Source organism: Lathamus discolor, chromosome 6 (genome assembly GCF_037157495.1).
Source record: "Lathamus discolor isolate bLatDis1 chromosome 6, bLatDis1.hap1, whole genome shotgun sequence".
NCBI classification, from domain to species: domain Eukaryota; kingdom Metazoa; phylum Chordata; class Aves; order Psittaciformes; family Psittacidae; genus Lathamus; species Lathamus discolor.
In genome coordinates, this window is record NC_088889.1 from 54,441,371 (window position 1) to 54,465,089 (window position 23,719).

The 23,719-nt window shown below is 42.0% G+C and overlaps 1 protein-coding gene across 7 annotated transcripts in view; it reads right to left on the reverse strand.

Moving 5' to 3' along the window:
• Positions 1-23,719, reverse strand: part of OSBPL5 (oxysterol binding protein like 5) — a 179,705-nt gene that overhangs the window by 46,885 nt on the left and 109,101 nt on the right. For 6 of the 7 annotated variants that reach the window (XM_065682813.1, XM_065682811.1, XM_065682809.1 and 3 more), the window contains 4 exons: positions 17,349-17,505; positions 11,196-11,269; positions 1,533-1,613; positions 775-876 (listed from right to left, as the gene is read on the reverse strand). In XM_065682813.1, coding sequence (XP_065538885.1) covers positions 775-876; positions 1,533-1,613; positions 11,196-11,269; positions 17,349-17,505 — 414 coding nt within the window. The remainder of the gene's footprint in view (positions 1-774; positions 877-1,532; positions 1,614-11,195; positions 11,270-17,348; positions 17,506-23,719) is intronic. The other variant, XM_065682810.1, reaches the window with a different exon arrangement.

The following is a 23,719-nucleotide window of genomic DNA, read 5'->3' on the forward strand; positions in this document are numbered from 1 at the left end:
TTATGACTTCTAATACTGATCACAGAACAAAATTGGAGCGTTTTCACACACTGGTCAAATGCAATTGTATTGTTTCATGGCATTCCCAAGTTACATTTTTATATTTTTGAGAGAGATATGTGCTTGGCAAAGTTTGGAAATACAGTTTTGCCATTATAAAAGGGGCAATCAATTTACTATTAGTCAAGAAGACTAAATGGCCCCCAAAACTGAAAGAAGGTAACATCTCTCAATGTCAATCTAAATTTATTTTGCCACACATGAAGTTTCAGGACTTCAGTGAGAAGCTGTCACTAGTTGAGTCTTTACACAAGGAGAAATGACAGCTGTCATCAGGTCCAATATGTTTCGTTCTGTGCTGTGACAACATAAAATCCAACTGTCAATGGAACAAACCGTATATGCCCGTTTCCAGGCTGTTACTCTGTCTATTCCCTCTTCAGTACAAAACCACATCTATGGGAAGAGGCCAGTGCAGATTCTTTCAGCAATGAAGAAACATCATCACTTCCTTTTGTACTATGCACTTTTTGAGTCCTTGTTGCTACTTACTAACATGAAATAGATGGATTGAGTTAGGTTAAGAAGTAAATATTCCCCACAACTCCACCTTTATAGCAGTTATTTAAGTATAGCTTTACAGCAACTTCAACACAAAATTATTCAGTCCCCCTTCACTCAAAAAAAAGTGCCAGTGCGTAAGCCTCAGACACATCAGCTACTTCTCACTTATCTTTTCCTTCAGTCTCAGAAGCAATGGTCTGTATTAAATACCTTCAGCCAGTCTGCTGTGATCACTACACTGGGATCCTTTAAAGCACTGAAGAGTTGTTTGGTTGCTCTTTTCTTCTCCTGTCTGTAATTTTTTTTTTGTACCTGGTGAGAATGAAGAAAACATAGCAGCTGTGATCATGGCCTCTTTTGTGGAGGAAAGAACATAATGCATTAAGGATAGCTATGTATAGCTCAGCTAGAACTTGACCCAGCACAGGTTCCCCAGAAATGAGCACAGGGAAGAACAAAGCCATACTGAGATAGCAGGTGTTATTTTTTGCTCTTGAAGTTGCACTAAACATAATCTGTTTTTTCTTCGGGAGAATGGAAAGAGGCTGAATACCCAGTCCTCCCCACCCTTCAAATTAAAGAGATGAAATCTAATTTAATCCAAATCAAATCATTTATACTTTTGGTTTGGTAGACAAACAAGTGTTCAAGCAATAATTTGCTCAGATTGCCTAGCATGCCTCTCCTAACAAGACCAGTGAAGGATTACAATCCTCTTGAGGTGTCTAATGGCTCTGGAACATAGGAGCAGAGTGAAATAATTACACTGATTTGTTCTGTTCACAGTATATAATCTAATCCTGTGTATAAAGCCTGTAAATGCCTTTGTCCTATAGTGACTTCTGGAAGAGTCAGAGGCTTCTCTGGGTGTTGGGAAATGACTCACAGTAGTTCCTGATGGTTTGGAAGGTACTACTTGTTTTGTAAAAGAAAGTCAGCTGATGCTGACTTGGCTGCTTTGCATATACCTTCAGTGTTTCCTTCTTTGTGAATTTGGCTGTGGGAGACACACACTCTTTGTCAGACCCATTGCAAAGCTTATATTCGATCTAAAAAAAGGAGAGAGAAAATAGGAATGTGTTAACATGACAACGTTTGAGTTATGCTCTAATGAAGAATCATTTATATCCCCCAGCAATCCATGAAAGACCCAATTGCAGAGTTCAGTAGCAGAACACTGGGCAGGTGCAGAAAACTCATACTTGCAGTGCAGTCCAATCTTTCTTCTTATTCTTATAGCTAACTGGAAAATTCCTCACCAAATTTTCTTCACACTTCTCCCATGCAGACATTGGTCTTGGTAAAATAAAAACCAAACCAAAACAAAAGCCCTGTTCTTATTCCTAACCTTGCAAACTGCCCATGTCTTTTCTGATCTGGAAGCACTTCATTTACTGGAATAAAAATTATAGGGAAGCTGGTATGTATCTTTCAGAACTAGACTTAATATTGGCAATGACTGTTGCCCTAGCTGAAATGTCCAGAAATATGACTGAGCAAGAAATGACCTAATAATGTTACAGAAAATACAGGAAATAATCATCATCTTGGCCTTGCAAAGCAAGGCAGGGAATATACAGTCACTTCAAATCATGTTTGATAGTGTCAATGCTGCTTAAATTAATTTTTCAGAGGCTACAGACTGATCTCATGTTTGTGCTGATGGGCTGACAAAATGCTTTACTTCTGTTAGCCATGGTCACAATATCACTGTTCCCCAAATAATGTATGCCTCGGGAGTACAGCTCTCCGAACCGCTACTTGGATAGGTACCATCAGGAAATTGTCCACAACCTGAGGAGGGTCAGTGGCAGGAGAGCTGTGGTACAGTCTGGACTCTACTATGTGACCTTGGGGAAATTACTTTCTGTACCGCTTCTCCTTCTAACCTTTCACATGTCTGATGCATTCAGACTGAGGTCTTCAAGGTCAGGCACTGTCTCTCCTACTTCTGCATGACAGTTTTATAAAAAAGCTCAGCCCTGGGCCCCCTTGATTTAAAGAGTGCGACACAAAAATCAGCTGCTCTAAGGAAAAATGTATCAAATATAGTTCACATGCATAAATTCACCACTGTAATGTTAAACAAACCCATGGGCTCTCAGGCTCTCTCTCCTTTATGTCATGAGTCGATGCAGCAATTTTACAGCTATTTCAGTTTTGACAGACCCACTTTCTGTTTCCCTCCCAGTTAGACAGAAACCTCTCGGGTTACTATAGCCACAAAACATGCTGAGTATTAGTGTGAGCAGGAAAATATTTAATGACATCCTTTTCACATGGCTTAGATAAAACATGACCAGATCACATGCAAATGCATGACCAGATCACAGTAAACAGGCCATCAACTATGCTTTGGAGACTGTGGCAGGAGCAAAAATGGGAGATAAGGATGCATGCTCAACTGAGCAAAACTCTGTGTGGATGATGCAGGACTAGAAATTAGGGGCAGAAGGTGCAATTTGCAGCAGAGCAAGGGTCACTTTAGAACCTATTATTCTCACAAACCCTTAGTCATTCACTAAAACTAAAACTACACATGATACTTAAGAATAAACAGAGAAATGAAAATGCTGTGATGGCACATAAAGAGCAGTGAAGTGCCTGATCTGACTGTCCTAGTTTACAAGTCAACTAGGCACCGGATCCACTCAAAGAAAATGTCAGCTCTTGGACCCTGGCACTCTATTCAGTATTTGCCATTTTTGTTTTAACAGAAAGCTTGGCCTGTCTCCTCTACCTGCAATGCTGTCTCTGGTGCATATTTGTTCTGTGCATGGGACTTCACTGTAAAAATACAAGATTTATGTTAGGGACCGGTGCACAGATACAACCAACGCCTGAGCAGAGAACTGTGCTCACATGACGTTTGTCACTTTTCAAAGGGCAGTGGTAGACCTTTGGGAAATATGCTATAAGCTTTTCTTTATGAGGAAACATTTCTAAGTGCTTAAATGTCTTTGAGCAAGAATCCTTCTGAACTATCAGGAGATTATGCTTTGATGATTCGAGACGTGTGTCCTCTGAAACTGGCCAGAAGAATTCCCCCCCCCTTTCTTCCAATTAGTGGAGAGAATGTCCTGTCCTTGAGATACAGCCATGAGCCAACTGTTTATGGGTAATCTCACTCCCTCCAGCCCCAGAGATCAGATGCAGAGAGAAACACCACGTACTATTCCTCATTAGCCGGTGCGAGAAGCAGAAAAAGCACAGACGTCCCACAGATTCTAGGAAATCTTGCTCAGGTGTCTGCAAAGCATCAGGATATAATGAGTGGTTTTTTGCTTAATTAAGTAAAACAAGATACAACCACTTGTTGCCTGGAAAATTACAACTTAGCTCTTATGTAAAGAATAACTTTTTGGCCCCTAAGCTCACTTGGCTCAAGGAAATTTATCCGAAGATGAATTCAGACAGCTTCTGACAACCGCCACAAGCCATGCAAACCTGAGCGCTAAACCCGCTGCGCTGCTCATGGGGAACAGGCACTAACACACACAGAGGCACCTTCACAGCTCTACCAGCCACACCTGCCACCTCCTCTGGGTCTCTCTGGGCCATGCTAAAGATAAACAACCTAAACACAAGACAACGCTGCAGTGTTTGCAGAGAGACACTGATTCTGCCTCTTCAAGAGAGCTGACTCACTGCTCCATGACCAAGGACACTGCATGCCAGATGCCAGGTGATGCTGCTATGCATGTTACAAAGCTGCAGCACACAACAGCAGATGAAGGAGCAATCTCCCCTTACACCACACCACCATAACCTTTCGGAGCTCAATAAATTTAGTGAAACTTGACTGAAATCACTACAAATCAGTCTTTCACTTGGTCAAAGCAGCTGGATTAACAGCCTTGGAGGCAGATGCGGTGGGCTCCTGGACCACTATTCTGCTTCCTTCAGGCACTGCCTTCCCCATGCCTGAGCTACCTCCAGACACACTGAATTTGCTACCCTTGCGTCTAAAGGGAAACATGGCCACGGGGGCAATGCACACTAAGACAGGCTTGAGAATGGATGAGAAAGAAGCAGTTGGCTAAGTAAGTCCCACACTGCTTAAGAATTTCTAAGCATGGGAAAGTAAGTATCTGTACTGCCATGTTCCAAAACCTGTGAAGTACCAGCGGCCTAACAAATAGCACAGCTCCTCAAGATGGTTGTAAAATGACCCAGCTTTATGAAGAGAGAAAATTTTACTAAAACGAAGCCACGGATTTAACTAGGAGCCGTGGACAAGATGGCTTTCAGATGTGTCCGACCTGGGACTTTTCCTGTTTTCAAAAACTTGATGTTGTTGCCCAGTTGCTTTTTTAACAAAGCAAACTGATTGCTTCTCCCTGTTGACTTTGCTTCTTGTTATGCTTATCGAGATCCATCATCACAGATCCTAAATAGTTCACTTGCAGGAGATTGCTGGGTCTACAGAGTGAAAAGCATTGCATTTCTGGTTTTAAAGTTCCTACCTTTTCACAGGAAAGGTGGGATGTAAAGGCCTCAGGACTGCATACCACAGGTCCTCATGCTACTCCTGACAGCCATGTACAGTTAGTTCCTCCAGATTTATCCTGCTAAGTGACTTGAAGTAATGTGATTTCATGTTTTTACATGAATATGTCTGAAGAGTTCTGATTGTACCTCATGGCATATATAAGATCCAGTAAATCCAGGCCATGAGCTCTAAAGATTCCTAAGATACAGCAGGGCCTTATACTGCTAAGACACATCAAAAGCATTTAATGATGTCCTTCTATTGCCCTGTCTTTCTCAGCCTGGCAGAAAAGTAAAAGAAGCCATTCTCTTCAGCAAATCTTACAAAGACACTAGCATAAAGCTTGTGTAGGATATCAGAGTCTGGCCCATTCTCTTTGCAGCAATATGTGAACAATATTAAGCAGAGATAAGACTTTGTACAATGGGAGGGTAAGGAATTTATTTATTTTTTTAAAAAAAGTAAACCACAAAACACTGGAATATTCTAATAAGAAGGTAATAGGCATGTTTTCCATTTATTGATTCTCACAATCATGACGGAAGATCTGCCAAAAACTTTTACCAGGGCATGCAGCAGCACTCACAGGGGTTGGAAACTGTTGTCCTTCTTTATTTCTCTAACCAGATCTGTCCTTTACAGGCCTCAGTGATGACCTTGCCAGCTGATGACAGGCTGTACTGTGCTCAGAGACACACTTTTTACCCCAGTTAAGTTGCTGTTCCCTTTCATCTCAGTCATGCAGCTCCGGAGATCCACTGCTGATTATTAGCAGCTTTCACAAATACCCTTACACTTCTGCTAGGCTCTGTAAGAGAGGACACAGAGTCCTCACAATAGTGCTATTCTCATCCAGTGTCTTTTTGGTGACTTCATTTCCAAGCGGAAACAAATCATTTCACAGAAAAACTGTGACTGACTCCAGTGTGGGGGATGCCAGCCCATTAGTATGCTGTACCTTGGATAACAGCAAGAGGAATATCCTGTTGTTTAGCCCATGCAGCAATCCTTGCTGCATGGGATGAAGACAAAGAAATATGTCATGAGAGACAAATAGACAGAGCTATTGCAAATCAGAAACATTCAAATAAAGTCATTCTCGAGCTGTGGTCTGCATGTTAACAGCACCGACAGCTTACAAGTTGCTCTTTTTTCTTTTTGTATCCAAGTGAGAGAAAGAAGAAATCAGATGGGAATTTGAAGGCAGAACAAAAAAAAAAAAAAAAGTAGCAGTAGCTGTGGTCATAAGTTCTGTTTCACAAAAGCAAAAATAGTTGTCACATGGGAGACACATCCTTCCTCACATGTATTTTCTCCAGTATCTTTTCCACATATAATTGCTACAGTTCAGTATCGCTGCAGATACAAAGAAATGAAACAGAAGTTCCTGAAGTAGTATAAAGACTATGGAAAAGCTGGGTTTAACATTACAGCTGAAGAGCTTCTTGTTACTGATGTGAATATTCACAGATTTTGAATAATTTTGTTTCGATTTACTATAAGCAGCTCTGTTTAAAATCTTTTTTATTTTTTGTGCATTAACAGCTCATCCAAAGCACAGCAGAGTCAGTGAAATGATTCTTAGCGACAAGCAAGCTTTGCATAAGGAAAGATTACCCTTCAATTAGTATGCTGCTTTACAGTAAGCTGAATAATCTTCACCTAAAATCTTCTAGTTTCCAGAAAAACCAACCATCTTATTTCAACAACATTGCTAAGACACCACAACTGTGTTTACAACCCTGAAATAGCACAATGATTAGCACAAACTGGAAAGCCTGTACAAATAAATAGCTGACATGACAGCAATATCTGTGGAAAATAATTGGTGAAATTCAGCTATTCAAGCAACTCCAAATATGAAGCTATACTACCATTCAGTGGAACACTTTGCTCCATTGCATCAGAATATAGTAAATAAAGAAGAAGTCACAGATCTCATGGGATTTCTGTTTGATCATTTGAATGTGCCCTTCACGGGAAGAGTGTTCTGCAAGTTTAGAATATTTAAGGAACATTTTAGGTGAGATGGAAGTTGCACACTGAGAAAGATGCTGCTTCACATGACTGATACATTTGTAGTGCTGAGGAGAAATCTGAAGCAAAACTTTGCTTTCCCCTCCAGCAATAGGCACTGCTTTTGTTCCTAGGGTGAGTTTAAACAAAGAAAGTGATCAATGAAAAACAACTGCTTTTAATATGGTTTCCTAAATTGTTCAATAAACCATTTTTATTTTAGCACCTCCATTTACCCTCAGCTCCACCATCAGAAATACTGGAATAAGCAGTTATGATCACCAGTTACCCAAGGTGACATGATAGGATTGCAAAGTCTTACCCAAAGTTAACAACTTTCAGACTTCATTTCTGTGAGTGAACAGTTGCTACTGTCTACATTCACCTCTGCGAGGCACATGCAAGTTTCAGGGCTTGTACGCACCTACAAAAGTTAGGGATGCTCCATGTTTTCCACAAACACACGGTGCAAATTCCCACCCCTCTTCTATGCAATTTTCTCTGGATACTCCAGGCTACATCTCTGCTTACCTGAAATGAGCTGCAAAGCCCTCTGTGGACAACAGTGATTACCCTAAAATGCTGCACACGGAATTGAAGAAACAAGGTGTACTGAGCCAGGGAACAGGAACTGAGTGTAAGCCTTGATAGAGACAGCTAGCTCCAAAATAGTTTCATCCACAACATCAACAGCATAAAGTATGGTAAATGGAAAGCCAGCAAGGGTCCAGTGAAGCATAACACCACCTGGAAGAGCCAGGGTCTCCTATAAAGCCGTGCTTAGCACACACTGGGTATGTTTTGCTCCTGAGCTTCTCCAAAGCAACACGTGGATTTCTCTCACAACCTATTCCTTGATTTTCTGGCTAAGGGAGAACAGAGGGAAAGGTACCCTTGTAGGTTGCCAAGGTTGAGAATGGTCTTTTATGATAGTCTCAAATGTAGCCATGGCTGGAATTAACTCCTATGTTAAGAGCATAATTCATGGATCTAGAAGGATGAGCTTGAGACAGCATGGGAGTTATAGCTTCAATCTCAAGTGATTGGTATGAGCTGTTTCAAATTACTTTGCAGCTAAAACGAATTTCTAGCAGACACTTAGGTTCATATTTCAGATTATAAATCACACAATAAAGATGTGAACAAACCAGGCATGTGGAAAAACTCTTTCATGATGAACAAAGCAATCTAAGCTTTGCTTTCCGGCACATCACATAACTCTGTAACTGCGCACATGATAACCACACTGCTATAATGTAATGATTTTAGACTTCATTGTAGCATTAGTGGGGGACTGAAAAGAGGGAAGTACCACCCAGTGCCAGCTTTAAGATTTTTCTGACTACCCCTTAAAATATACTTCAATTCTTTTTGAGCTCTGCATGCATATCAAGAAACCCCAGCTGCTCTCCAGACAGCAGAATAAATAACTAAGCATAGGAAAGAAAGAAAGAGACAATGCAACTGCATAATGCAATAAAAGGCGCTGTAAAGGATACTAACAGTGCTGAATAATGCACAAAATGAGAAAAAGGCAACCCCTGCCACTATCAGGTGTGTGCTAACTGTACTACCTGGCTACAGAGATGAGCTTGAGGCTTAGAGACAGTGTGGATATGGCCTGAGAGAATGAAATGTAAGACTGTTTCCACCTCACTGATGAAGATACAAAACAGAGAAGTAATTAATCTGCCTGGGGAAATGCAGGAACTCCAAGTCAGAGCTGTGAATTTCAGGTCTCCTAAACTGCAGTCCAGAGGCAGAATCACTCGACGGGCTTTTCTTCTCAATACTGGGTGAAAAGAGTCGATGTGGTGTGATGGATCAAAATAATGCTGCTGAAGGAACGGTGATTTCCAACAAGACTTGTTATATTAACTGTGCCAAAAGAAGGGTAAGTATTCATGGCATGGATCTGTTACCTGGAACATTTACTTTTAAATCCACTAATTAAACCTGCACACCCTACAGTCTGGTTTCTGAAAATTATTTCTGCCCTGCTGCCAGGAGTCTAAACATGACTCAATTAGCACACACTCCTGCCTTTGGTTCAAGTAGGTGGAATCACTGTTTAAACGAAGGTACAGTGACAGATTCCTACTTACACTTCTGGACATCTGACAGTAAAGTTTCTTTTTATAGCCTTAGAGCTGAGTAGACATGAAAAATGAAGTATTAGGCAAACTGAATAACAGTTTGCCTGAATTTTTTAGGTAAAAGTCATTTCACAATAGGGACTCCCTACTGTAGGGACACTGCAAAGCAACAGAAGAAAAGCTTTGCAACTGGATAAAAAGAAAGTAGTGTACAACACAGCAAGGCAAAGCAGAGTAAAGTGAGAATAACAGACAATACAGCATAGGTCCAGAAAGGTGGGAGGGAAGTCTCTGCATTGTGTGTCTAAGCAGAAAATTCATGCAGGAAAGTAAAAACCTAGCACTGTCCCATTTAGTAGCCAAAGCAATTGCCTGCAACACCGCAAATGAGTAGGCAAGTTGACGTTTGGAGTTTTGGGGTCCTCATTTCTGGTTTTAGTTCATTAGTGTTACAGAGCAGTTTTGACTACTCAAAAACTAAAGTCTTGGGCTGGTGAAAGCAAAGCTTGGGTCCAGGTTCAGACCTCCACATTTCTTTTGAATCACAAATCTGAAACAGTTAATCTGCACTGTGCATTTTCTCATCTCTTAACAACTGCTCTTGACACTGCCAAGGAGAAACCCACCGACACCTCCGAGGTGCACACAGAGCATTGCAGAAATCTAGGTGGGCACCCAAATATTCCAAGGGTGCTTCTCCTTTCAAAAACACACCTGTAGGCAGTTTTTAGCAAGGCAGGCCCTAAGGCAGGAAAAACACAGCTGAGCCATGATGAGCTGACTCAGATGCCTCTCATAAATTGCCTCTCTTGCATTCATCCTGCATCTCAGAAATCAAACTCCCTTTTGGACAGCATTTCAGTGCTCTGAATTGTCCTGTCCAGAAAAGTCCTTCTTCTTTACATTCCTGCCTTTGGGAATTTAACCCAACTCCTTGTAAGGCATGCAAAACATCTGGCTTTAAAACAAAGCCCTGGATGCAGTTACCTCATCCTCATGGGTTTCCCTGAGGAGCCTGCCTGAAAAAGCAAAACCAAGCTAGGTTTGCAGCTTGTCATGTTCCAGCCATAGCAGAGGACACATACACGAACCCTCGTTGCATACTCCCAAAACTCCTGTCATCATAATGTTGACCTTTGCCAGGGCATCTTGACAGAATAATCTGCAAGCTCCAGGCAAACACAGCCAACTGTATTCGAAGATGAAGAGCCTATTTTCATGTATCATAAGAACTCACTTGTCTGCAGCTGCTTCCTTAATGTTATATTTCAATTTCAGCTGATGTCATTTGCATTTTATAGCTTCATAGTTGAATAAATTTAGTTCAAAATTTATTAACAAGTGTTCCTCCTATTTCTAGTTACCCTCCAGAAACAAGTTGGAGAGTTGCAGCCAAAAAGCCCATACATGAGTCTCAAAGCCAGATCTAATTTATAAGGTTGATTCCATCTCTACAGAAAATCAAATTCAGGCACTCAGTAACTCTAGATGTAGAGCCAGGTTTTGAACACCCAGATCCAGAGTCTTTAGACCCAGTTTTACCTCTCCACAACTGCCTGGATGGAAATGTGACCAGGAAGTGTTGGTTAGTTTGTGCTCCTCTCTTGTTATGCCAATTCCCAGAGCCCTGTTTCAGATGCTGGGCATTACACTACATATTACAACTTTCTCTTCCAAAACAGTTAAGGTTTATGACTGCTTTTCTGATCAGCAACAGGAGGAGACACTGCTGACAAAATCAACCTTTCAATCGCAGTTATTCATAGCTAATTACACTGCTAAATGAGGTCCAAACAAACAGGGGTTTCTGCAATAGGTGCCATCAAGTCAGAGGAAAACGTGGACTTCTCGCATCCCAACCATGCAAAACCACTCATTTTCTTTCTCTCCAAACATGCACACATAGCTCCTGCAGGAATAGAGGGAGAGGCTTTTGTAATGACTGAAAAAAAAAGAGTAAGAATGATTAAAAACAGCCTGAGAAGACCACAAAATAAGACTAGAGATGGATCCTTATCCCACAATACCTTACTAACAGAGTTTGGGGTCTGTGGTGTTTCATCCTTCAGCGCCGACGGGCTGTTTCCTTCCAAGTCCTTTCCTGCAACAGAGAAATGTGATTCAGAAACTGAGAAATTCTGTGCAAAACTGTGGCTACTCATGGCCTTAGAAGGGCTGCTGCTAACAACAAGCAAGAAAGGCTGTCATGAGCAGGAGCAGGCACACTGGGATCACAGAGAGGGATCTTGCAGAGCTTGAAATAGCCTGGATCCACGTGCTTGGGCTATGCAACAAGTACTACTTAAAAGTTAGGTCTCAAAACACTGTGGCAGACCAACATGATGATTGCAAAGTCCAGCATATGAAGGCTGGAAAAAAGCCCCAGAAATAAGGTTGCTTATGCATCCTTAATCAGCTCCCTTCTGTGTCTGTATTATGATGCAGTCTTTAATTACATTACCACAGTCTGTTCTCTTCTTACATACCCCATGCCTCATTCAATGCAAATAATAAATGGAATTCAGTTAATAAGCAGCTGTTCAATACATTATGCTCCTTGGTCAGTATCTGGAAACTATACACAGATGCTCTTGATAGCATGCTTTGTTTGACAGATAATAACCATGATCATAACACATTACAGAAGACAGAACAGCATCTAGACATAATAAGTAAAATAAAATTAAAAAAACCTGCAGAAGATCAATGTCTTATGACCAAGCTATTTGTTAAAATAAGAATCTTTCTCATTTAACAAGCAGTATTAATGAACACTATGACATTTTCCAGTCATTGTAGAGATATTTCCACTACCCAAATATACTAAACTTGCAGTACATTTTACACATTATATACTAGTATGAGTATGTGTAGTCCCAGCCCAAGCAATAAAATGTAGTAATAAATTCTGTTCTTTTTGCCAACTGTCATCATGTCCTTACAGTAAAAGAAAGCATAGCGCTCCTATTAAAAAATAGCCAAAAAAATAGTGTCTGATGAGACCAGCTTTCTAGTGCCAAGACAGTCATTGTTATCCAACTGCAATGTAGTTCTCTTCTCAAAATCATTGGCAACCAGAGCTTCAGAATACTGGACACAGTAAAGAACCACTGAGCCAGTGAAATATAACCCATTTGTAGCACACATGTGCAAACCTGGGAGCTGTTAAAAACGTTTTTAAACACTGTGTGGACCAGTCTTGGAAACACCACCAAATCCAAAACCAGGAAGGGAAAACCCTGATTCTCCTGAAGTCAGCAGAAGCTGTCACAAATGTGTCAGAAGCCATAACATCTCCTGGAGTATCCATAGCAGCCATTTAAGAAGCCAAGCACCATTAAAAAAGCCATCCACAGAAGCTTACTAAGAAATAAATATCCTCTTGGCCGTGTTCTGCACTTCCATCATGGGACATGTAAGAGAACCAGCAAGTTCCATTATAACCAGAACTGCAACTGTGCTACAGGGTTTCACTGGTAAAGAGACAAGACAAAACCCATGCCCTAGGCACTAACAGGTAGTTTCGTGTATCAACTCTTAAATTTAAGAAAAGGCTTTGTGGGACAACTGTCCCTAGAAGGTGTTCAACTTATCACCGTTGACTAAGGGTGGTGGGGCTTTTGGGTGTTTTTCACTCTGTGGCACAGTGCTGTGCTGTGCCACATGCACACAGACATGCCAATGCAGAAAACAAACACAACGGGGAGAAGAGACAGCACGTGCATTGCTCACACGGGGACCTCAAGCAGAGGAAGGACCTGTGCAGTCACATGGGAAAGTGGTGCAACAACAGGGAACCTAAATCTTAACCCAGTTTCTTAACTGTCACTCCCCCCCTTGTAACACTGAGCCCTAAATAACACATTTGGAAACCTGATGTCCATGGGCATGAGAAAATCACAGGTGGCCAGTTATTTTACAGTCCCCTTATGTTACCGTGTCAACTGGGATGGCCATAAGCACTGCTGTGCATGGATGAGTCCAGTATCTCTGTACTTTTTCTTTCTCTGATGGTGCTTTCCACTGTATAGCCCCCACTCTCTTTGACAGAGGCAGAGGAGGCTGGAATAAACTCACAAAGTCATGTAACTGCTGCACTTATTTCCCATGAAGTTTTTCCTGAATATGTATGGGAAAGTAACATATGGTCTAAAAGTTCAAGTAAAGTTAATGGGAATCAGCTGCTGCCTACTCTGAGGGAATGGCGTCTATGAGCATAATAGAATTCACATCCATTCTTTATTATGTCTCATTTCTTAAGAAAGCTTAACTCCAAGCTGGATGTGAGAGATTTCTGCCTTCTCTCAGCAATACAGTTAAAAGGGTTTGCACCTGAACAATGAGATTTTCAGTGGACCGTCCTGCTCACAGACCATTATTAAAAACGGGAACATGCAACTCTTCACTCGTGCCATATCACTTACAATGTTTGTAAGATACATTTATGGAGCAGTATATACAGGTTTTTGATGCCAAACTCATTAAGCCTATTGGCACTTGTGAAGGCAAGGCTGTTTTTCGGAGAAGAACTATCAGAGTTGTCTGTCTCAAGCAGACTGCTGTAGCTTGTGAAGGAAAGCCAGCCCCTGAAACAGGTCCAAGTTCCTCAAAACCCCACACACATAGTTAAGTGCACAGAAAGCCCACAAGTGAGAGTCCCACCCAGAGCACAACAGACATAGCCGCCTTGAGAAAATAAATAGGAAACCACATAAAAACATAAAAGAAGCTAAATATTAACTGGCTATAGAAGCTGAAGTTCTTCTCTCCCTGATCAAGAAAACATAATGCTCACAATAGAAACAGAGTTGAATCTCTCCTGACTTAAGGTGCTGCGAGCAGAGAAGGGTCCTCCACAAAGCAGCCCGAAAGTTTTGCACCAAATAATGAAAAGTATTTTGGGAAGGGAATCAGTGGTGCCTATGGAAACAGCCTTCACCACATCATGAAGAAACCTGTCAACACTCCACAGTCTTGTGGCTACAGAGTAGAATTACTGATACCTTCTTTTATCCCATTACTGTCATGCATTGGAAAAATCAGTACTTAGTTACTTTCCAGAACAGTAACTATTCCTTTTCTTTGGTTTTTTTTTTTTTTTGTTTTTGTTTTTTTTGTGTGTGTGTGTGCTTTTTTGTTTTTTCTTTGTTGTTTTTTTGGTTTTGTTTTTTTTTTTTTTGCTGGGTATCAATCCTACAGGTACGTTTGCCTTTCTCCTTTATAAAGAATGATACAGCAAGCATGACTGATCACTGGTAATGGGAAGCAATATTACTGGGTTGTTGAGGAATTTGTGATTAGCTCCACACAGCATGAGATATTATTTTATAGGCTTTCTGATAAAGTATCTGGATAACTACAAGAGGAAATAGAGGCTCTGATGTGTGGCAAAACTATTGCGAAGGAAACCCATTGCTGTTGTAAATAGGCCCCATTGTGTACACCACACTGAAATTCAGTTCTGTGTATCTATCACAGTAAAATTCCCATATTCATGAAAGTGCATCTCTTAGGATGCGGATAAGCTAACCTAACTTTTTATTTAATGACAGTGTGTGATCTCGCAGCCTAGTCAGAAAGAGAGGTTGTCTAAAAACTCTTTTAGGTACTCCCCCAGTAAATTTCCTATCCTCTGAAAGAGAATATAGAGAAAGATTTTCTCGCCTTATTGCTAAGTGAAACAGGCATGGACAAGGAACACGAGTTCATGTATCTCTGGGAACTCCCTTTAAAATTCCTCAAATTTCTTTTAGTTACCAGAATCATCAACATTTCTGTATGCAAGCAAGAGGCAGAAAGTCCAAAGTGTTACTTTAGATGGCGCCCTCTGCATTTCCCTCATTGCCTTAAAAAACGTCCTCTTGATGAACTGAATCTTCATAGTGTAGCTTGCCTGAGGTGTGAAGTCTATCACTCCCTTCCCACTGAATTATTTACTTGTACACCTCCATTGTTGGATGGTAATCCTAGGTGTTGGTGCTGTGAGACCTGCAGCTCCAGCCACCTCACAACCCACCGAATTCCTGGCAGGAAATCACTGGGCTCTGCTGCCTGTGCTGCCTACAGCACCCACCCAACATGATCAGCCCAGTTCCCTTGTAAAGAAAATCTGCTGGAGAAAACGCGGATCACTGGAAAAGCCTCAAGAACTGAAAGTTCATGTAAAACATCAGAGAAGAATGAGGGACAGAGAAATATTGGAAGCAGCTGATGGACATGGACATGTGGCTTATCTATGGTGATAGCTGCACCCTTCAGAGAAACGGGAGAAGCTGAGAGGAAGCACATGAGGCTCGGAGGAAAATGAGACAGAAGCAGCAGCAAAGGAGTGAAAGGAGAGCCCACCACAGCAAATGGCAACTGAAAGTGAAGAATGACAGTTACAGGAGAAGTGAGGAAAACAAAGAGAGAAGGCAGCTCTGTGGGACCAGGAAAGAAATGAAAGGAGTGAAAAAAAAGTAAAGATAGACAAAACCTGAGAATCTCTGCAAGAAATTCCCCGGCTGAAGCAGTAACTTCTGTTTGCTAAGAAAGGATATTCTCTCCTCTACACTTTGCCCTATGCTCTCCCTTTGCAACACAGAGAGCTCCCACCCTTGCTGATGACACTGCTGAGGTTACTTAGGAAAACTGTGCAGCAGAACAAAAGCTCCAGCATGGTTCAAGGGACTTGTTCTGCTGAGCTCAACAAAGGCTGTTTGGTAAGGCTGCCAGCTGGGATCAAGGAGAAACAAGGTGATGGGGGAAGCTGAGGAAAAGACAAACTCTTCCAGCTACCTACTCCATCCTGAAACCCTCAACTTTCCCTCGTGCCTGAAAGATTACAGCACTGAAATACCTCTGTGAGAAAGTCAGTAACTTTTTTCACACTGAAACTGCTGGTAAGAACTGAAGAATAGGAAAACTCCAAGCTATGGTTCTCCATCTCCCCAAAGCATGAGGAAGTGCCTATAGCCTAAAAAATCAGCCCTCAGGTCCCCAAGGACAGAGGAAGTGAAACAGCTATTTACTTACCAGACATCTGTATGGACCGTACTTAAAGGCAGATAGCTGTTCAGAAGTCCCTATAGGTTTGAAATGTATGAGATTTTAGGTGTTCCACTTTTAAGCTGTTTTCAATTTGATTACCAAAAGGTTGTTGAAGTTTCTAGTGACCTCACTGAACAGCCAGGATTAGTCAGCACTGCTGAAAATAGGCTCCCCATTGCCTTGAAGCAAACACCCACAGAAATACCTGCAAAATCAGAAGCCCTTAATACCTTTGCTCTTAAAACCAAATAGCCCAGGAAACCCAGATTCTGATCATCATCTGTGAAGCCCTGAGAGTCTGTCAGGTGTTACATCTACATGAACATGGAAACCTTTTGACAGATGCTATGTTCTTTCGCTAGATACCAGCGTTTTGAATGGTCATGAAGGTGCTGTGAGGTTTGAATATTTAGTACTGATATGGCAGCTGCAAATGACAGCTCTACAGACTTGTGACTGTTCCCTGAGGCACTTGTTTACAGACTGGAACGGAAGCATTGTCTGCAGACCACAAAGAAAGACTTGAATGTTCATTGTCAGAAACAAATTCTGAAACAATAAAAGAAGCTCTATTTCTTTCAGAAAGGAAAATTTCAAAAAATCAAAAAGGAAAATTGGAAGCGAAAGAGACACAAAGAGAACACTTAAAAGTCGGTTTGTCATTCACTGCAACCTGTCAAGATTCCTGGTACTTGTAGAGCTTGTAGATATTTACAGAACATTAACCACAGAAAGTCTGCTCTTTTAATATTTATCCAGGGCTCTAAATCTGAACAGGGAAACCTGCCATTAAAATGGTTTAAAGTGGGGCCAGCATATCTCAAATGAGTCCCATGATTAGAGTGAAATACATCAAGTGCTACAAAATCCCCAAAAGATTAGTCGATTTTGAAATGTGAGGCCATGCAGTGTTCAAATGGTTATGAACCTCAACTCTGATGCCCCCCATTCCCACTTAATGTCATGGCAGTGAAAGATGACAGCATCATGAAGCAGCACTCTCTGCAACCAGTAATACCTGTGATGCAAAAGCCTCTCTCTCCCTCATATTAACTTGCTCCTCTCTGTTTCCTTGCAGCATGCTAAAATACCTACTTCCAGTCAAGCACCTGAGACATGTTACTTTCTGCAGTGACACACAAGAAACCAACCTGGGCTGAGTGGGTAGATGTCATTTTCAGTCCCGAAGAACAGATTGCGTGTCAACTTGCGAGGGTCAACCTTCTGAGGGGTGGATGAGGCCGGACAGAGGGAGAACCTGCGGCGGAGAAAGTTCTCCTCCTTCATGGCATGAGTTGTGGGGGTTTTCTGAAAATCAAAGATAGAAATAACAGTTCATTTCAAGACACAGGATATCAAAGTTTCACACCCAGATGACTCCACTGCTTCAAAGCCGCCTAATCCTATGTAATGTGCCAGACCTTTTTATAGAGTGCCAGAAGGCTATGCAGGGAAAAAAAGAAAGTGGTATTAGTTTGAAGCTACAACCACTGTTTTGCTGACTCTCAGTATGTGAAAACTGCAGGGAAGAAGGACACTGCTCCTTGGTGAATCCAAGCAGTATAACACTCTCCTGCCTACATGGATCTATCCAGGGTAACAGCTACTTACTTAGCTCTATCCAGGGCACAGTGTCTAAAATTCATGGGGGGTTTTTTGTCTTGTTTTGGTTTTGCTTTTGTTTGTTTGTTTGGTTGGTTTGTTTTGGGTTTTTTTTTTAGGTTTTGGAGTCTCATAAGTGTAACTCCATTGGTTTCAATGCATTTACACCACCTTCGTGAAACAACATTGAATTGGAGCTGCATGGAGGAAGAGAAACCAGCTGCATGAGCTGCAGAGAGCAGCAAAATAAGAGACAACACCAATGTTGCTCCTGCCCTTATTTCCAATTACAGCGCATCTAAATATTTTCAGGTTTGCTTAAAACGGCATTTACATCAGCTTTGCGGTTTGATCAGCAATATAAACCTTGCTGCTCTATGAGGGTAAAGAACAGCATTTGTCTCCCCATAAGCCTCCCTGCATCCCCATACAAGAGCCTGGTGGTACTGTGCTCTTTATTACCATTTGGCTAGAATATTAGACTATCCTAGCTGGAATTAAAGGTTTCTTTTATACCCATCCAACAAGCAGTTCTTTCTCACCCTTTACAAACAGATATTATGACTGTCTCCTGCCTGAGTTACAAGCTTTATTCTCTCTGCATGTGCAGCCAGAGGCAGGGCTCTTGCTAGCATTAACCCAGCCTTTGGGTAGGTGTTACAGACCCAAAGGTCTGCTGCTTCTCCAGGGGACAGTTACTGAGGTAAGAAAAACCCTTCAGATGGCACACGTTTCCTGAAAAGAGCCTCCACGTTTTCCCATCTCTTTAAGGCCAGTAGCCTAAAGAAAACAAAGGGGGAAAAGCTGCCCTGAGTGACAGTGCAGTTCAGAAGGGCAGGACCAACATATATGTAAGGTGACCTTTGTGGCACTGGGTTGAAAATGGGCTGATTACAAGCTAGAATATCCTGCCCTGCCCTTCCTGCTCCCAGTACCACCCCAGTGCTTGTGCTGATGCAAATGCCCAATTTAATGTGGAACCATCAGTGGCCTCTTCGAACTCAGCCTTCACAGCTGAGAAGCTGCATGGGGGGTGCTGTGAATTCATCCCAGCAGAAATGCCCCTCCTGTGTTTTATCTGAGCTCTGTCCCTTTGCCTGCCCTGCTAATTTCTGTAGAAAACAGTCTCAAGGGTTCAGGTTGTGCAATTATTATTTTAATTTATCTACACAGCAGGTTGCATCATCTTTAAAAACTAGCTGTGATTTACATGGCAAGAGAGAACCCGCTCCTTTCTTCCTGAAAGAGACTGCCTCAGTGTCCAAGAGCTTAATTTGATCTACATCAGCCAGGACTCCAACAATGAACATGGGTTACCAAAACCACTTGGAGGAGCAGGTGTTTCTGAGTCCAGCTTACCAGGCTGGGATGAGTGAGCCATCAGATGTGAGGGCTAACATCTGTAAAGGGGAAAATGGCTAGCAGTTGGGGCGAGCACCAAAAAGGGCTCCCTTGGGCCACATAGGTGCAATTTGAAGGAGATACATCTCCCCTGCTGTGTCCACATCATCCATAGAGGATGAATTAAGGTTTGTGAAGTGCTCAGAGGACACAATGCTCCCCAAAAGCCCCTACGTGTTATCATGTACCCTCTGTGAAGTGGCTGCAAGACACTACAGACTCAGTAGCAGCATTTCACCATAACTATTTCACACAACTCTTGATGAAAGACTTTGAATTTGGGTGCCAGGACGCGGACGGCACACTGGACAGGGCTGCCATGGAGCACCCCTTCACACAGCACCTCCCATGAGGCTGTGTTTCAGGCGCATGATACGTGATGACAGCCGGGTGAAATGAGCCGGCTGCAGTGCCTTCCACTCACTGCTACCCTTCCTCCTGTCAGTTCAACTGCCAGCAACACAGCCCTGCAAACATACATCTGGACTCAAAGAATCCCCAGGCTTCCACTGCAGTCAAAGGCATCTCCAAAGCAGCAGGTAACTGAGCTACCTAACATTTAGCAATGTAATTAACCCTTCTTTTTGCATACTCTTGACTGCATACAACTGGGTGAGGAGACGATGCAAAATTACAGCTAACTTTAGAAAAAGAAAAGAGAGAGAGAAGGAAGATGCAGCTAGTTACATGTCTGGAAGTGAAATATTTAAAAATAATCCACATCTAAATAGCTGGGTTTGGAATGCTAACACTGAACTATTCTCTGATCTTGTTCCCAGAAAGACCGTTTCAACTCTCCACCTCTACAACTGCTCGTAAGTGGCTCGGAACAAAAGCAAATCCATGGGATACTCTTCCCCAAAAGCAGTGACCCATCAAGGCCAAGCTGTTCATGCAGGAAGGCATTCAGAAATCCCAGGTACATCCAATTGCAAGCAGGCTGGTGAATAAGTTACAAACACAAAACATCTGTCTATGCCCTGCTCTCGTGGTGGAGACTCCTCTTGACAGCATAACAAAAAGGCTGCATACAGCATCATTTTGTCTCTGCAACACTGTGAGCCACATCAGTGGAGAACTGCCAGCCAGCTCACACTGATGTTGGTGGCAAAACCTCTCCAGACACCTGAGCAAGAGCAGGCTCTAAACTGGGTTAGACATACCAGAACACAACTTCTGTCAACTGCTGTTACATTTACTATGCAGAGAGACTGATGCTCCAGTGTTTCCCTCACCTATTATTTCACACTATTCAACCAAGGGATAATTGACAGAATTACTATGCTGATGCTCTCTTGTTCCCACACTTATTTAAGCCACAGGCTTGACGGTAAGAAATCTGGACGTCTTCAACCAGGAGCACCCTGGCAATTTTCCAAAGGGATCTAACAGGAAGGTGGGAGGCGTGATCGGTGTTTTTCACAACAGGGCTCTTTGGACACTTAAATCCAGCCTCTGTCCAGAGTCACTTTTGTGAAATAGGAGAGTGTGAAGGGTTCCAAGAGTATAGCTTTGTACCACATCTGCTTTTATACCGTTAATGCATGATTATCCAGAAATCATACAAAAATTCACTGGTAAGGAAGAATCTAGTAAGCAATAAGCATCCATAGACAACAGACATCCAGACAAGAGTGCTTTTGAGTCTCAAATCTTTCATGTCTGATTTGACATTGCTGTTCTGAAACCCAAATCTACTTCTAAATGAGTATTTTGGAGGTTGCTTCAGGATATGCAGATGCTTCACAGAAACCAGTTCTGTGGGGGCTAGGGGAACAGAGAGAAGGTAAAAATCAAAATCGGCCAGAACTGCAGAAGGCCAAAAATTGCCATTATGTTACCAAAACCACTTATATAACACAAAGCAACAAATTTCACCCACTGCTCCTGCATTCCCTCCAAATCTGGCGCATGAGATAGAGAATTGCCCCAGAAAGATATCATGTGTTGATCTGAAAACATCAACTGATGCAGAATCCACAAGTTCTCGTAGGAAGCTAACTTCACCATGAAAAATCTTCACTCTAGCTCTTGCATGAATTCATCTGGTTGTTAGTCTTAGTAGATTAAAGAGCCCTGAAGTTTGCAGCTCAGGTCATTTCTGGCCTTCTATTCTGTGCTCTTGATCATAAAAATGAAGAAAAGGTAATACAGAGAGTAATGACAAAGCCACTAAATGCAGTATTTTTCAAGCTTGCCCCTTTCACACTGACAGCTCTCTAAGCAGTAATGGGCTATTAAATGTGGCCTGTTCGCCGGAGCTTAAATAGGAATAAATAATTCAGCAGCAAGAAATAAACTTCTTGCTAACCCTGTCTCTGAGACCACTTTATCTTTTAAAAATAAAAAACATAGCAGATGAGAAGTCTGCACCAAACCCCATGAAGCACAGGACAAAGGAAATGGGGAACTTCCCACTCCCAGGCAGCTTCAGGAACAGACAACGTTAAGAGCAATGGGGCAAGAATAAAACTTATTTTATTAGCAAACCTCATGGCTGCCATTAAGGCAAATGGGAACTGCCAGCGCCCTCCTCTTCTGGCACCAGACCCATTTTGGGTGAAGGCAGAGACTAATACACTTAAAGATGATCAACATCAGTGCAGAGGTAACTTTCACGCGGCTGCTCTGCATTTTGTGCATTTTGTGCTTGCTGGGAAGATAGTGGCAGTGTTCAGTATTGGGCAAGGCTTTTGGGGATGGAATTTTCCTGGCTCCACCTTTACATCTTCTAGGTTCCTGATATATAATTACCGCACAGAAAAACACTGTGCTGCCCCTACCCTCTGCAAACTGGTGGATAGGTTGGTTTGCTTACTCTCATTTCCAGCATTTTAAAATAGTATTGGAAATATGTACATCTCTATAAATAGTAAAGTAGGGGGTTTGTATAGTCAAGAAGGTTGTGGTAGTTGCAGGGGAGGGGGCTCTTAATTTATTTAAAGCTTGTTTCAAACAACCTTCTCTTTTTCTGGTCACTAAATATTCCCCAGAAATCAAACCATATTTTGTATTCACAGCAGTCATTCACTCCAGAAGCCACATCAATAAGGAAAATTAGATCAAAAGATACTGACGTTTCCTGATTCAATTAACCCCGAGGAGGTAAAAATTTCATGAATGAAAAGAGAAGGCAAATTGTTAGCAGATACATTTCTAACAATTGCAATCCTATATACTCACAAGGAAAAACAGCAGCACAGACCCTCAACAAGGGTAGATTATTAGTTCAGTGGTGCACAGGTGATTTACAATATCTGAAGAGCTACAATCAATTCAGAAAGTCTGGGAAATCTGTTTCTGGAAAGTATTCCTAAAGTACCTCTTTATAAGACAGGTAATTGGACAACCAAACCCCCGTTAACAGTTAAATAAAACCTGATACATTGAAAAGTGCCCACAAAGGGAATTTTTTTTCTCCACCTAACCCATGTTTTTCAGTTAGGGATATGGCAAAACTCACATATCAGAGCTAACGCTGAATGTTTTGGCTTGTCATGCTGTTGGCTGGAACCTGAAGCAGTGTCAGCTATTCCCCAAAATTATTTGGGTCAGTTATTTCTCTGTGGTGCTGGCAAGAGCACCTTTTCTCACCAGTGGTGGTCACTGGTATGTTCTTACTAGACCACGTCCTGCTCTGCTGGATCCCAAACCAGCCCCAGAAACTCAATGAAGCCCAACTCTTTCAATCCTTCATGTGCTCCATCCCAATGAATACACTGAAACACTGGTACTGCAGGAGTGCTCAGATTTTGAGGACTGCCATACTCTCTGCTGCACGTCATACTACTCAGCATGACGACTGGTCCAGGCTGGAAAATCAAGTAACACGGGTTGCTGAAGACACCCATCTGCAGCAAAGGAACCAAGTTACGGAAAGGAAAAGCTACAAACAGCTTTATTAAGATTATATGCCACAGGAAGGATTTCTCTCAGGACTCTGAGCAGGTTCAGGAGCATGGCTAGTTCATTCCTACAACCTAACTGAAAGCTCACATGCCCTGCAGAGTCCGTAAAGCTGCTGTTTTTGTGAAGTTCCCTACCACAGCCACCCCCAGCAATCTGCTCTGGTTTTCTCTAAGAACAGAACAACAACCTCTTTCTATCACCTTCAGCTTTTCTGCCTGCCTTTTCCTGCACTGGGCAGCAGAAACTATGTAGTAATCAGGAGAGAAAACTATTTCTTCCCTTAATTCTCTGTAAGAGGTCTTGATTAATGTTTCCTTTGTATACACCAAAACATTTGCAGCTTTAGGCACACCAGCAGCATTTAGACCCATAATCTTCTTACAATTAATCTCTCTCTACTGTGAGTGTCATGTTCAAAGACCACAAACAGAACAACTACAGGCAAAACCAGACACTGAATGTCTATATTGAGAAAAAAAGATCCCAGATCATTTGTTTTGGGGATGCCTATTAAACTTAAGAATAAGAAATCTGAAGGTATGGCCAAAACATTTTTATTTGACATGTAGGAAAACCTCATCTTCAGAATCATCTCTGGTTTGGATAAATA